At 37.4% G+C, this 15919-nt stretch overlaps 2 protein-coding genes across 3 annotated transcripts in view; both read left to right on the forward strand.

Annotated features, from left to right (window-relative positions):
• The first annotated feature begins 1339 nt into the window (after nt 1-1339).
• Nucleotides 1340-8217, forward strand: calr (calreticulin). Its single transcript, XM_032572742.1, has 9 exons — nt 1340-1617; nt 2080-2181; nt 4395-4598; nt 4734-4828; nt 5048-5257; nt 5337-5450; nt 5588-5731; nt 6849-6941; nt 7038-8217. The coding sequence occupies exons 1-9, from the start codon at nt 1524-1526 to the stop codon at nt 7254-7256; spliced, it is 1275 nt and encodes a 424-aa protein (XP_032428633.1). The 5' UTR covers nt 1340-1523; the 3' UTR covers nt 7257-8217.
• Nucleotides 8218-10169: 1952 nt separating this feature from the next.
• Nucleotides 10170-15919, forward strand: part of eps15 (epidermal growth factor receptor pathway substrate 15) — a 32252-nt gene continuing 26502 nt past the window's right edge. For both annotated transcript variants that reach the window (XM_032571902.1, XM_032571903.1), the window contains exons 1-2: nt 10170-10273; nt 15468-15509. In XM_032571902.1, coding sequence (XP_032427793.1) covers nt 10220-10273; nt 15468-15509 — 96 coding nt within the window. In that variant the 5' untranslated portion in view covers nt 10170-10219. The remainder of the gene's footprint in view (nt 10274-15467; nt 15510-15919) is intronic.

Genomic DNA, 15919 nt, shown 5'->3' on the forward strand with positions numbered 1-15919 from the left:
CATGTTTTTTAACAAATACAAATCTGAAAAGTGTGGCATCCGGATTTATTTTGCCTCCTTTACTCAATCGCCAAAAAAAATTAGGTGAAAATGTTTCCTATCTGAACTGATCAAATTAACAAATTCCATCTGTGTGTAATTTATTACATGTGCTTTGAAGGTTTACAAGCAAACCTTTGTTCTCTAACAAAGGTTTGTGAGAAAATCTTACAGAACAAACAGAATGATGACAACCAGGTGACACAGCAGACAGATTTTCAGTTGGTATGAATACTGCTGCAGGTACTGTAGCAAATTATTGTGAATTATTTACACAACAATTACACATTTCAATAAAAAGCTGCAGTCTTTTTACATTTGGACACAGTGGTCCCCCAGTATTCATGCGTTTTTAGTATTACAGTCTGCTGAAGTCTGCAAATACTTCAGATTCCCTAAATACATTCCTATAAATAAATTCATATAAATATATTAAATATTCGCTACAAAAAAAGTGAATAATATAAAGTTATGTACCACACACAAATCTGTCAAGGTGGGGGTTAATTCTGATATTTTCCAGTCTAATCAGTCAAAACATACAGAGTATGACATTTACTATTTTGTGACGAATATGCACAGAAACCGGTCAGAGAAAAAGCCATAATGTATACAGATTGAAACTCAAATGTAACTAATGCTTCATATGTCAAAATCTGTCAAAAATAGTTTTTGCCTCTTGTGATGTCATCAACCCAAAAACGAACAAAGCGGAATTGTCACGAGTTTTCATCTGTGCATTTTTCAAGCGCTTTGTTGTACTTTGTTAAATTGTACAGAGAAAATCCATAATTTACTATGTTTTGTCTTTTTGTTTTGTTTTTGAGAAACAAAAAAACAAATGTAGATAGTTTTAAGATAAGGATTAAAATAATTCCGAAATCTCGTAAGGACTGTCTTCCCCCCCCCCCCCCCCCCAAGACATATATTTCCATAAATATTCTCAAGTGTTCACTTTTAAAACCGACCTAATTCTAAGCTTTGAATATGCACGGTTTAATTAAGCATTATAGAAAACATCGAAGATTTTACATGTTGGTTTATCTTTCTATGGTTTATCTTTGATGGTTATTCTGGTGGGGAGTTCTATGGTACTAATAAAATCTATTCTTCCACCCTTCTTTTTTTTCCTTCAACCATGTGATTCATCCAGGAGCATAATTTTCCTTTGGGCGTGTATCAAGCAAACGCGTGGTCTTCCCCTATTGGCTACAAACCTTAGCGTTCAGATTTTCCCTCCTCCGATTGGCTGAATGACGCGACACTACTTTGGAGCCACCGACCAATCAGATTCAGACATCTGTTCCGAGCAGAGAGGAGAGAGGCTGGTGCTCCTCGGCGGCTCGGTACCGTAGCATGACTGTATGAGAAAAACTGGACCAGCACCGCCGACATACAGAATAGAAAAAGCAAAAATATCCACATAGGCGTGTATTTGTAGTTTGCTGTCTTTATTCCGGACGGAGTGCTTTTAGCTCGTAACCATGGCAGCGCTGTCGCTGATTTTGATGGCCGTGTTTGCCGCCTCTGTCCTGGCCGAGTCCTCTATGTATTTCCGAGAGCAGTTTGAGGATGGAGGTAAGGTTTTATCTTTATTTTAATATTATGTTGTTACTAAATATCGATTTTGTCCACTTTTCGTTTATTTTACGATTAAATAATAATAAAAAAAATGCTTAATTGATAGAATGGGGGTTCATACTTTGAATATTTTTAATGCAATATTTTGCACGCATCAGCTGCTCGCTATAGGGATAAATGCCATTTAATCTATAAGATGATCAGTCTTGGAGCCCCTTCTTCTTCTGCCTCAGTCCTTCAGCTATAGTCCATCTGTTTCCTGCCCCCAGTTGTCTTCAAAGCTCTCCCCCCACCCTGCAGCACATCCCTACCTTGGTCATTCTCTTATATCTCCCTCATCCCTCAGTAACATGCACCTGCACAGATTTTATTATCATTATCATCAGCAGTAGCACAGGTGCTTTTAGCAATGTGTGATGCTTATCACGATGAATGCTCAACCCGATCTTGTCTGTGCAGATGCCTTCAATAGTCGCTGGATGGAATCCAAGCACAAGTCAGACTATGGCAAGTTTGTGCTGTCTGCAGGGAAGTTCTACGGAGACGCAGAGAAAGATAAAGGTGAGTGAGAAAAAAACACACAGTGATGTGGAGCTTGTCTTGTAAATGTAACTAATAAATGAAGGAGTTTAGATTATCTAACAGTGGTGATCAGTGGTGGTTCTTGTATGAATGTGACACTGGGTGAGCCACACACCTGGTCCCTCATTAACTCCATTCAGCAATAAAAAAACAAGTAAACAAAAAAAAATCATTATATAGTAGCCACAGAAAGAACTAAAACAATTGATTTACCAATTTATTTTAAGAGATGGACAAGGCTGCTATGGGATTCTCATTACTCTTTAGTAAAATCACAGCTGCATAATATTAGTTATATATAATGTTAACCCAGATATAACTTATTTTATATAAACAGAAAAACAATTGTTATTCCTGTTTTACTAAAATAATTTACCTTACTGTGTTATTGCAGTTTAATTAATGTTACTTATCACATTTATTTCTTGTGATTTTTATATGTTGACTTAAGCAAATACATTGCATTAAAATCCTCTAACTTCAGTTTGCACAGAATATTAAATAGCCATTCTGCTCTTTATAGAGAATTACATATGTAACTAGCAGGTATTAGCTGGTTGGGTCGGCATGCTGCAGTCAGCTGCCTACAAGTTCTGAACCTTTCAGCTTGTTGGTTTTAGTTTTAAAACTGCAATACCTCAATAAAAATGCTGGAAGTGTTTTGAGGATGTTTTTACTTCTAGGAAATATTCACAAAACATCTGTCTTCTTCTAAGAGCAAGAAAGTGTGGTTGTCTATTTTCATAGAGCTGACTTGGCAGTGTGCAGCAGCTCTTGGCTGATGGGCAGTACTGCATTAGTATGTGCATCGTTCAAGTGAAGAAAAGGTGTGAGATGCATCAATAAATTCCTACTTGGAAACTTTTTACTTTTTTATTTGTACTATTTTTTTCCTCTCGTTAAATATGAGGTATGTAACATTTATATATATATATATATAGATATATATATATATATATATATATATATACTGTATATATATATATATATATATACTGTATATATATACAGTATATAATATATATATATATATTTTTACATATTTATTAAACTCACTGTGTCCTGACAGTATATGATGAGACGAATAATCTGTGAAAGATCAAATTCCTCCACCTCCTGCCAGTGCTACTATTGCTGTCTGAAGAAACGCACCGCTCCCGGTCAAAAACAACCAATGAGAGCCACGAAAATGGTCTTATCACTGTCAATCAACCTCGTGTACACAGTGCTAATGGTGGAGAAATAGCTTAGCGTTCCAGGAAAACAATCCTCCATTATCAGTCGCAATGCTAACGAGCCTGAGCATTCATGACAGGCTTTGGTGATGGGAATAAGATGTATCATGGAAGCTTAATTTGTCTTCACAGATTATCTGTCTCATATTATATTGTCAGGATGAAGGGATAGTTTTAACAAATATGTAAAACACATTTTTTTATATATAAAAGTATACCTTTAATCTAAGTCTGATGTCGTCCTAATGCCTATAGAGGAGTGGTCTCAAATCGCATTCTTCAAGAGTCAGAGTCCTGCAACTTTTATCTGTGTCCTTTGTCCCTCTCACTTGAATTAAATGGTAAAAATGCATCACTAGCATTCAGTCCAGCTCTACAGAGCTCTGCTGATGAGCTAATATTGGAGCCAGGTGTGCTGAAGCAGAGAGGCACCTAACAGTTGCAGGACCACTCTGTAAATCATTAAAGATCTTTTTTGTGTTTGTTTTCCACTTTGAAAATAATGTTTTTGTACAATTTACCTGGTGTTAGTCAAAAGCAGTTCAGACTCCTTAAGACACGATAAAAGTTTTTTAATTTAGCACCGGATTATATGCTGAGTGGACATGACGGCAAGCTTGTTTTTGCCTTTTCACGCTGCCCTCTTGGCCATGCCGCCCTGAGCAGAAAACCACACGAGCCTATATCAGAACCACCATTGTTTGTTTTTTAAAATAATCAAATTTCAGATTTTCTTTTTAAATTTAATTTACCCAGATGGCAGCTTTTGATAATTAATCAGCATGCCACTGAAAACATTTCGGCCTAAAAATCTGCTTTTATGATTCTCGGCTCATAAAGCAGTGCCAGTGTTTTTCTGTTACTCATCATGAAAGTGGCTCTAAATAACTCGGGATCAGCCTATTAAATTCTGCCTCAGCCGGGATCTTTGTCACGAAGATGCTGTTTTTACCGCAGGTCTGCAGACGAGCCAGGATGCCCGCTTTTATGCTTTGTCAGCCCGTTTCGATGACTTCAGTAACAAAGGCCAGCCTCTAGTCATCCAGTTCACTGTGAAACACGAGCAGAGCATCGACTGTGGCGGCGGATACATCAAGCTGTTCCCCTCTGAGCTCAACCAGGAGGACATGCATGGAGACTCCGTCTACAACATCATGTTTGGTAGGACTCTGAGTTTTTGTCAGATTATGCTTCCTTAATCATTTACAACATTTATTTATGATAAAATGCTTTTGCAAAGTTTTGTAAACATACTTTAAGATACTTAAAACTTTATTTTCTTCATGCCTCCTTCAGGTCCTGATATTTGTGGCCCAGGCACAAAGAAAGTTCATGTGATCTTCAACTACAAAGGCAAAAACCATTTGATTAACAAAGATATCAGGTGCAAGGTATGGCATAGTTTTTTTTTTTTTTTTAACTTATTAATAAAACTAGTTTCAGCTCTAAGCCGATCTAGTTTTTTTAAATTTAGCACCGGGGTATTGAATGATTACCAATAATTACTCTCAGTTCTGACTAGTTGACCTAACAAGGAAGGAGGTCATTTTTAAAAGTTCAGTTTTTAGAGCTCCTCCTTCCCATTTCTATCATCTCGCTGTCCTGTGCAGGATGATGAGTACTCCCACTTGTACACGCTGATCGTCAACCCTGACAACACCTACGAGGTTAAGATCGACGACAAGAAGGTCGAATCTGGCAACCTGGAGGATGACTGGGACTTTCTGCCCCCCCAAAAAATCAAGGACCCCAACGCCAAAAAGCCAGAGGACTGGGACGACAGGGAGAAGATTCCAGACCCCGTTGACAAGAAACCTGAGGTTAGTCTGCTGTAATAGTGGGATAACTTTGTGAAGGCTTTATATTCTCTTGTTTTAACCTGTCTTCATTTTTTTTAAGGACTGGGACAAACCTGAGAACATCCCAGACCCTGACGCCAAAAAGCCTGACGACTGGGATGATGAGATGGACGGAGAGTGGGAGCCCCCTATGATTACCAACCCTGACTACAAGGTATTCTTACACAGATTTTCCTACTGCTGTTATAAATATACTTGCCAAATAAAACTCTTTCACTTACATTTGTCCAGGATTATTTCTTTCAGTTTTTTTTTTTTTACATGAGCCTTAATGTGTTTTTGCACGTGCAGGGCGAGTGGAAACCCCGAGAGATCGATAACCCTGCTTACAAAGGCAAGTGGGTTCACCCTGAGATCGACAATCCAGAGTACACAGCTGACCCGGAGATCTACAAATATGACAGCATCGGCGTGATTGGACTGGACCTGTGGCAGGTGGGATGGTCTTGCTGATGGTGTTCAGTCAACGATAAAAATACAGCAGCTAAATTACAAAAACTCAAGGTTCCTACAGAGACTGTAAGGAAAGATATAGAACTGGATTGAAGTATCTTAGCATGTCTGAATAATTACTTGCAATCAAATAGAGCATAGAATATTTTTAAATATTCACTTTATTCTCCGTCCAACATCTATCACTCAGATCACTTAATTTGTCCATTATCGGTAATTAACTCATTGATCGAGTCACCTGCTTATTCGTTCTTTCACTTATTCCCCCTAAATTGTCAAGTTAGGGGGCAAATGGCATAATAATGAAATTTATTTGTTTTAAATATCCAAAATAAAACAAAAAAGATGAATAAAAAGGGAATGAAAACCTCTGCAACCGAAACCAAAAATAGAATGCATTATTAAGCTTCTGTAAACAAAATATCATCATAATGGAAATTGAGCTCATTTTTAATTTATCATGCAATCAGTTAATTAATTAATTTCTAATTGCGACAGTCTTATCTGTCCCTCCGACCTTCCAAAACAGTCTCTGGTTTTTGCAGTTTCCATATTCAAACTCTGACCCCATAAATATTTGTATAACTAAACATAATCAATACATTTATTTATAACTCTAATCTGTTTTGGCTGTCTGAAGCACATCTGCTAACTTAGCTATTTAATAAAGAGATCTTTGCATTATCATCATTCATTGAACAAGCTTGGCAACCAAGACAGAGTTTTGTTTCCTCAAAAGTACATCCTTGTGGTTAAAAGCTGGCCTTTGTTACTGAAGTCATTGAAACGGGCTGACAAAGCATAAAACCACTCCATCCATGGAATTACATTTTTTGTAAATATTTTGTAAAGTGTGGGAAACTTGTTTGGTGGCCTTCTCAACATGCCTTGTAGGCTGAACACCATACTGTGGTGCATGACACTCAAATAAATAAATAAATCAAATCTATACAGTGAAAATTAGCAAAAATAACTTAGAATAGAAGCTCTTGTCTAAGTTTCTTGAAGTGTTCTGCGTTGGGAACAAGAAATGCTCAGGATCTTTGTTAATAAAGCATTTATACTCGATCTGGACTGACTGACTTGTGTTTTTGTAAAGGTCAAGTCTGGGACCATCTTTGACAACTTCCTAATCACCAACGATCCCAAAGTGGCCGAGGAAGTTGGAAACGAAACCTGGGGAAAAACGAAGGTATGTTCCCAGTTCTGTCTGTTTGCAAAGACTCTTTGAATCTGACTTCATCAGTTTTGAATGTTTTTTTTAATTGTATGTTGTCTCCATTTCCAGGATAATGAGAGAAAGATGAAGGAAAGCCAAGAGGAGGAGGAGAGGAAGAAGCGAGAGGAAGAGGACAAGAAGAGGAGGGACGAGGTGAAGGAAGACGAGGAGGAAGAAGAAAAGGATGAGGAAGAGGAAGAAGAGGAGGAAGAGGGAGAGGAACCAGAAGAAGAGGAGGAAGAGGAAGAAGAGGAAGGCACAGACTCTCAACTCAAGGATGAGTTATAAACTCAGGAACGGCTCTGTTTGAGTCTGTGGTTTGTTGAACGGAGACTGAAACGAAAGACCCTGATGAGCGTCACCTCGGGGTGGATCTGGGTGGGACGGACTTTTTAATTTGTTTGTTTACAAAACAAAAGGGATAGGTCAATAAGGGCAATTACTGTTGTGTTTCCTGTTTCCATGAGCCACTACTGCTACTATTAACATGATTATTGTTATATAAATTGGAATAATAGAAGTGATCCGCTGGAACGAATGTCAAGATTAGTAATTATAAAGCTGCAAGTTGTTCTCTGCAGAACCGTATAAACTATCATTTGTTTAATGAGAATCTAGGTTTATGTGAAGCTTTGACAGGAAAATGTAGTTGCTGTATGAATGGTGCCATGATAATGTTTTGTTTACCTCATGTGGTTTGCGTGTTATTTGTTTGTTTTTTTGTACATGTTTTACACTAATTCATGTCAGTCTGGAAGGATTGGATTGAGTTCTGCATCTTAATGCAGGCAAACTGTCCTGCTTTAACGTTAAATTAAAACAAGGTTTAATGGGAACCACCATCAGGACTAAGACTTTGTATTTTACACCCTGCTCAGATCAGCCTTCTGTCTGTGGCTGGTTAAATAGGCTACTTTAGAATGAAGCCCCATCTGTAGTTTTCTTTCTAACCAACTCTTCCACTTTGGTGCACCTTCAGTAGTCTTTTTATCATAATTAAGCGTTAGTTGTACATTAGGTCCTCTCCTGTAGCAGTGAATCATCTGGTACCTAAGATGATATAACAAGTTTCCTCCTGTCTGATTTCAGTACATCTGCACTGCTGCACCCCGGCACATTGTCCCATACACAATGCTCCAACAATGCTCCTTTTGTAAAACACACATTTTGTACTAATGGTCAGAAATGAAGTGGGGGGTCAAATTTTATGTTGCTGTGCAAATAATAAAAACAATCTGAAGAAATCAAACAGATATGTATTTATCTCTAAATGTTACATTTGCATCTCGTATTCTTTTCTTCTTGCCGTTATGGCATAATGATTACTTAAGGTTTTGTGGCTTTCAACGGTGACGAGTGTGTTTTTTCTCTTTTTAAAATCATGAATGTGTTTTTGAGAAAGCTAACTGATGGATTACAATGACGTAGCTTATTTCCATTCTGTGCAAGACTAAAATTCTGCATATTCTTCACATTTGATTCCCCTAGTAAGTTTTAAACTCCGTTGCAGCACCATAACCTGACATTGAATAAATATTTAGGAATCCGACCTCTAATCTGACTTAATTTACAAAAATGAAGTCTTGACTGCATGCCTGACAACTGCTTTAAATAATTTTCATACATTTTTTTAAAATGTATAATTTGGATGAATAATCCACAACTAAATGCTAGTGATTATTAATTATGAAGTGGCATGAAGGGTCATTTCCTTTATGGGAAACAAAAGAATATGTCATTGATGTCAGTCAAATATTGTTTTTCCCTGCTCACATACAAAGATGGAGAGCAGCAGTAAATTGAGGGATTTTGATCACAGTTTCTTTAAAACATCTATTTCACTACACTTAAAGTTGAAACAAGATATTTACTTGCACTGAAAGTTTACATATAATTCAATATTTACTTACATTAAAACATATATAGCCTTTGGTCAATCATTTTACCTTTAAATCAAACTGAACTTTTCTGGTTTTAGGTCTGTTAGAATGATCAAAATCATTTCCTTTTGCTAAATGCCAGGTCATTTTAGGGACAGTTTTTTGTAAGAGAATTTTATTTTATTTACTTGGATTGATAAGTTTTTGTATATCTTCTTGGTATTGATGACTCCCACACCGACACACCCAACACTGCCTTAAAATGCTAAGGGACAGTTAAGAAAGAGAAAAGATGAAAAATGCATATTCCACACCTGATATCGTCTGGAGATTGCTCCTGGAGAACTATTGTAGTACATTTGTGTAAAATGATAGTAATAAATAAGTGTAATTAATCTTAGACTTGTTTCTTGAACAAGATAATGAGTACTAACAGCCTCCACAATTACTAGATCCTAATCCAGTAAAGACCTTCTGGGAGACTGATATGAATGTGAAGCCAGCAGATCTGAAAATGTGTGAAGCTACTGAAACTCTGAGGAATGTGCTTGACACGTTGTTGATTCTATGCCATAAAAATAGGAAGTTCTGAAAGACAAAAAGAGGGTCCAACTTAGTACCACCAAAGTGTCACTAATAAAGTGGTCTGTGGGAGATTATACCAATGAATGCATAATGAAACTTGCTCGAGTGCAATGAAATATGAGTTTTGAATGTGAGATTTTATTCTATTCAGCTGCAGCACAGTAGAGGGAGTCATTGGCTCTGTTTTGCACTTTAGATAATCTCTGGTTTTGACATAAATTTGCAAAAACAAATCAAGAATATCCATGTCAAATATACCTATTGCAGATACTAAGATATATTTTAGTTAGTATTAATACTGAAGGTATCCTATAGTTGCAGGTAGTTATTATTTATATTTATTGCTACAATTACTTAAGTAATGGGGTAAAACTTACTTAAGAGTAGTTTTACTGTACTTTTGACCTTTACTTGAGTTATATTATTATGAAGTATAGCTACTCTTACGTTTTTAATCCCAATTTAAAGGAATCTGTTAACTCTTGAAATAGTCTATAAAGGGAGTTCATACTTCCTCATATTTTTGCAAGGACCCTTTAGGGGCGTACAATCTTGTAAAGTTGTAGCGTATCATCTCACAAAGCCGATATGGAAAGTTGGGGCTTGGGCGTTTTCCCTGAGATGAGAGTGAGTAAGTCTTAATGATCCGGACAGGGCCCATTTGTTGTTTTTTAATCACAACTTGCGTTTAAATATAAAATTAATAGGATTTCCCATCATTCCCTCATGTTTGTGTCCTGCTCCAGGTTTTCAGCGCCCCCTCTTGGTGTCTGGAGGTATCGCAGCATGAAAGCAGTGGGAAACAGAAACACTATGGCTGCCACTCTGTCTCTTACTCAGGTAATACTGTCTGTACAACTCAAATATATCGACAGCAAACGTCGCCGGCTTGTGTTTGTTTCTCTTGAAAACACCTCGGAGGCGTTATTGAGACGGGGCGGGTGGAAACATGAGTCCTTATCAACCGTGGTGGCTGCTTTTGAAGTTTAGTCCTGCTGTGACTGGGAAAAGTTTCTGCCTAATCTCTTTGGGGACTGCGTAAGGGCGTAGCTAGCCAGCTAGCCTCTGAGCTAACAGCTAGTTTTGTGTCACTGTTGGGCTTTTCTGACGCTTCTTTGTCAAACTGCACACTCGTCGTGTAGCTAACGTCACTTGGCTTCGTTTCATTTGTCGCTATTTCTCATAATTTTTTGCTGCAGGCTAGTCGGTCATTGCCAAAGTGATGGTAATACGTGATACCCATCTGTGGCTCAGTCTGTATTGTCGCTTTACTGTCACATTTCTGTTGATCAAATATCAGTTTTTTACGTTTTATATCCAGTGTTTAGGACTGCCTCGGTGTTCGTGTGGTTTCCCATATGGTTAGACTGACTCTCCAGCCTGAAGATGGCTATTATTAGAAGTAAACATGCTACAGGGAGATTGAATTAGTGTTTTCCTTATGAACTTTTTCAGTGGGATACTGTTAACTGTTAGCCCGTTAGGTCATTTTGTATCCATGGTGTAGCACTATGGCAAAAATATATAACTGTCTAATGTTAAGAGCTGCTTTGCAAACATAAGAGGAAGTGAACCATAGCAGCTACTAGCCTTCCCTGCTGAGGGAAAACGGCCAGCCTGTTGCTGTTAAATGAAGAACTACAAATTTGTGTCATGTTGTTTGTTTAGAGGTCTGATCAGTAGGTTGCAGTCCCAGGCTTGTCACCTGAGCCACTGTGGGATGTAACTTCAGATAGGTGGTTTGGCAGTGTTAGCTTATTGTTTGACTTAATACTTTGAAAATTACCCGTCTGTTTGTTGTTGGTTTTTAAATTGGAGTTGCACAACAGGATGAATTGTAGTCAGGATCTTTAATGTGCAAAATCATAATAGCAAAGATGTGCTCACCAGCATTATTTGTTAGGCTTATAGTATTTCAGGTACCTTGCCTTCAATTTATGCTTGTCTATAATATATGAACAGTTAAGTGGACTTTCACTGCCTTTTGTGCCTCCATTATATAGATCCTAGTGATCAAGATGCGAAAGCCCGAGGACAATGATGTCTATCCCAGACATATCTTCTGTCTGTTGTTTTATGTTTTGAGTCTTCAACAGACTAATGGACCAGAGAGGCATTTTGCTATGTTAAAATTTGTCTTCATCTAAGTTATACAGTAGTCAGGGTTTCTACAAAGCCTTAGAAGGTCTGAAACAAACTTCACTTTAGACCTTCAGATGTTAGCTTTTCTCCCTGAAAAAATATGGTAAATGTAATTGTTGTAAATTTGTACATTTGTTTATTCATCGGTTCTTCCATTGTTTGTTTTCTGAAACTTGTTTGTTTTATGATTTGTTGTGTCTGAGGAATAAGAGTGTTTTTACGGTCAGAGGGATGCAATATACGCTGTAAGCTGTGTCAAATTGAATTTATACCAAACATACAGTTTTCTTTGCAAACCTGAAAAACTATATTACTTCTCAAACTGTCTTATTGTGTGTTTAGGCAAATAAATTGACCATGTTCTTGTTACTTTATTTGCTATTGGCTCCTTTGTGATGGAGCAATTATACATTTTCTGTAGGTGGCTAAAATCTGTTGTCAGTAAATTGTCTTGAGCTTACTTTTCACTGTAGATGTTCAAATTAGGTAACATTAGTGTAAGAGCACCAGCATTACATGCTTAAAAGCACTATTACATGTGTGTTTAATTAAATTATTAGGATATTATTCTCCATCATTCAAGTCGGTCTTACAAAGTCTCAAATTTAACTTTATAAAACTTGCAGAGACTGATAATTGAGGCGTTTTCTTGTTTCAGCTCTGATTTAAAGAGTCACCAGTACAATGATCACTGTGTTACAGCCGTCAACAGTTCCTGGCACACGATTTTGTGCATCCCATAGAAGAAGTTGCATTAGTGTGTGTGAGAGAGAGAGAGATGGATAGATATATGTGTGTGTGTCAACAGTTATCTCAGAGGCAGTTGAAAAAGCTGACAGATAACTGCTGATGACAGCCTTCAGCGTTCCTCCACCCCCTCCACGTTTCTCATTGTGCCAGGATCTGTTACAAGATTGACACCCGAGCAGATATCTGCTGTCGTCCTTCTTGTACAGTGGAGACTAAATTTGCACAATGGTTGTTGGCCTTGCAGTGTCGAAGAGCTCAATGGAGGCGACTCATTTTGTTCACTTCTGCTTTCCTTTCCTGCACCCGTGAATTGAAGCTCTCGATCACCATGTGTCAGGCCTAGCTAAAAGAAAGGGGAACGCTGATTTGTTTCCTGTGAAGCACTGAACCGGTCAGAGGAAAGAAGGGTGTTTACAGAGGTTTCGAGTGAAGGACAAATAAGCTGTTGCTCTTAATGCAAGCGTCTAGCGCTTTGGGAAGCTCTGAAGAGCTCTTTCTAGACGAATCAAAGTCATCAACATCGCAGTAAAGCAAAATGCAACAGATCTGTTCGGCCTCACTGAATGTTATCAGTCTGCACGATACAACACTAAATGGTGTCAAGTATCTAAAGCCATTTTCTACGTAATGTGCACATACAGTATATCTATATGTAGAGAGGGACAGAATGAACTTCTGTCAAGTAAGAAAAGCAGCTAATTGGCCAAAAAGAAGAACAGCTGATTCCCAAAAATCAGGATGCTAAAAAAATGCTAAAAAGCTAAAAAGAATCGCCTGTTCCTTTAAAATGTGGCTATATGACATGTTGCTTCCTTGTTACATTATTACCAAATGCATGTATTAAGGGTAGAGGCAGCTGTTCGGCTGTCTGTGTTTGAAAGGCATTTTTTATAATTTTGTTGGTCTTTTCAATTCTTGTGACTCACAATTCTGGAAGAGTTTTGAGTTGAATGCCTTGAGAGGAATTATGATAAGAACCTGACTCAAACAGTTCTGTCTGGAGTCGCTGTGTAAAATACTAATAAATCATGTATTTTTCATAATTACAAAGTCAAATAAGGATTGTTGCTTCTTAAAGATACTTTCTTTTGGCTCAGCAGTCTTAAAATATTTATGGACGACTGCTGTATGTTAGATTGGATATTTTCAACAAGATATTTTAATGTTGTTTTTTAATCTATATATTTCCTTCTTAATATCCAGCAGTGTTTTTATTCTTATTTCTGTTTCTGGTACTATTTGGTTGCTTGAGTTGAAAAATACGGTTATTTATTGGGAAGCTTTTCAAATTATGTGCTAAAATTCAGGAGGGCAAGTAAGTAAGTTTTGCAAAGCCTTTTCTTACAAGAGCATCACAGTTAATTTGAATATTCAGAAGTTAGGTTTACTCTTAGTAAGACTTATGTTAAACTGGTTTACTACTACTACTGCTTCTGTGTTATCAAAACCAGAAATCCAGTCTCTCAAATTTACATGAGACAAATTGAAAAGGATTTTAATGCAGAAATGTTTTCTCTATTCCCTGCTATGGCCAGCTTTAGTATAGGGAAGGCTACTTTCGATCTTGACACCTTCTACAGGAAGGTTAAGCTTATGAAGTGCTCTATTCAAGTGGATTAATGGAAAGTTGAGTGAGAGAAAAAGAAGTTTTGTTTAAACAGAAAAAGGTGCACAAGCAACAGTTGAAACATAGCCCTGTAAAAACCAGCCCCTTGTTCTACGCTTTGCTTCGTACAGAAGATTTGGACCCTCTGCTACTGAGAAACGATTGCTTGCTGGAGGCATAGGCTCTGTTAAAGTTTTAAATTTTACCCAATTGCTAACATTTAATGTGAAAGTTCGATGCTATGAAGCTTACTGGAAATTGGGAAATCGAGTTAAATGGGAGAAATTCCTGACGGAGCCATGAAGGGAAATGAGAATTGAGCGGAGTTGAGTAGGCTAGGTAAAACTGCACGGATTATTCAAGGATTATGAGACAACACCCTTTATAGAGTTATAGGTGGAGATTTGCAAGCAGGGAGCTGCATTGTCTTTAAGAGCCACCACAGTCAGGTGTGTCCATGGCACGGACTACGACTGTCAGTCCTTTGGTGAAGCGCCTTCTGAACCAGAGACAGCAGGTGCTGCTTACCTGGTTAGGAGAAATTGCTCATTGATCTGAAGTTCTATTTTTAGACTGAATTAAATTTAGCATTTTATTTGGAAATAAAATTCCCCAAGTTTGGCCGAGTGGTGAGCCCAGTTCTAGTGTGAATGTCCCACAAACAGTAGTGATTTGTGGAGCTGTGTAGTCGGCTTGTGTTGGTCCAATATGTTTTCTCAGTCTAAAGTTTTCCACGGATGCTGATTTCATTTCCCAGTAGGGCTTGGCGGCTGCCCACTCTGTACCAGTAGTTGCTTTTGTGACCATGGTATCGCTGTACTTCACTGACCAGAAAACCTCCCTCACCTAAACCCCACAAAGAAAACTATAGGGTATTGTCAAGAGGAAGATGAGTCAGCAGGCTTAACAATGCAGACAAGGGAAAAGGATGCCACTAACGCAGCGTGGGATTCCTTCACATCTCTGCAGAGCTGCTGGCCCTCCATGCATTATGCAATACTTTATGCAAACGGAATCAGTAATCAGAACATATATCTACTTTTCAGAAGGAAGACGTTGCTCTGGTCTTGTAGATCTTATGTAATATCCTTTTTATCTACTGAATTTGGAGTTTTCATTCGCTGTAAGCCATAATCTCCAAAATCAACTTGAAGATACGCTTGCTAATCTGAAGCTTCTTGTGATTTCAGATATGAAGCTGAACCAATGGAGGATTTAGCTTTTTAAATGGTTTTTAGTCTCTTACATTATTTGCATAATTATTTCGTGTGTTGTGTGCCTTTTAATCTGTTGAGTATATGTCTTACATTTCATGGCTTTGCTATGCAGTCTGATGGTTGGCAATATTGTTTTGAACTAAATAAGTAGTCTGGTTACTCCATGAATATATCTGTTTAATAAGTATAAATATGGGTTTCAGATTAAAATTTTTCTTACTGACTTTAATTAACTTTTTGATGATATCCTAATGTATCTAAACACACCTGTATAAATGTAATTAATTGATTCAAGTTTTTTTTTTTTTTTTCTTAACAGCTTTCCAGTGGAAATCCCATCTATGACAAATATTATCGACAGGTAATATCTTCCCGTAAACAACAGCCTGTATTGCGTTTTATTGTATCAATATTTTTTATTTGTATTTTTAAAAAAGTTGTATTATGTATCAAAACAATTTAATGTATCTTTTTTTAAGTTGTATTATGTTATAAACAGTTTTTATGCCAATGTAAATGCAGATGGTTTCTCACTACCAACACTCAAAATGATGTTGTAATACATTCCTGAAAATGGAGAAATTAATTTCTAGACTGTGTTACTGTTTAAACTCTGAACTCTCTCTAGCTGCTCTGATAAAGTGTTGTTGTAGTCAGCTCTGATCTCTGGTCTACCTTCACAGTCAAGCCTTTGTGTCCAACAAAGGAAGTATCATTATGAATTATTAATGTTTCTCTTTGCCAACCAGGGAGGGAAGCTTCCCCTGAGCT

This window comes from Xiphophorus hellerii, chromosome 9 (assembly GCF_003331165.1).
Source record: "Xiphophorus hellerii strain 12219 chromosome 9, Xiphophorus_hellerii-4.1, whole genome shotgun sequence".
Lineage (NCBI taxonomy): Eukaryota > Metazoa > Chordata > Actinopteri > Cyprinodontiformes > Poeciliidae > Xiphophorus > Xiphophorus hellerii.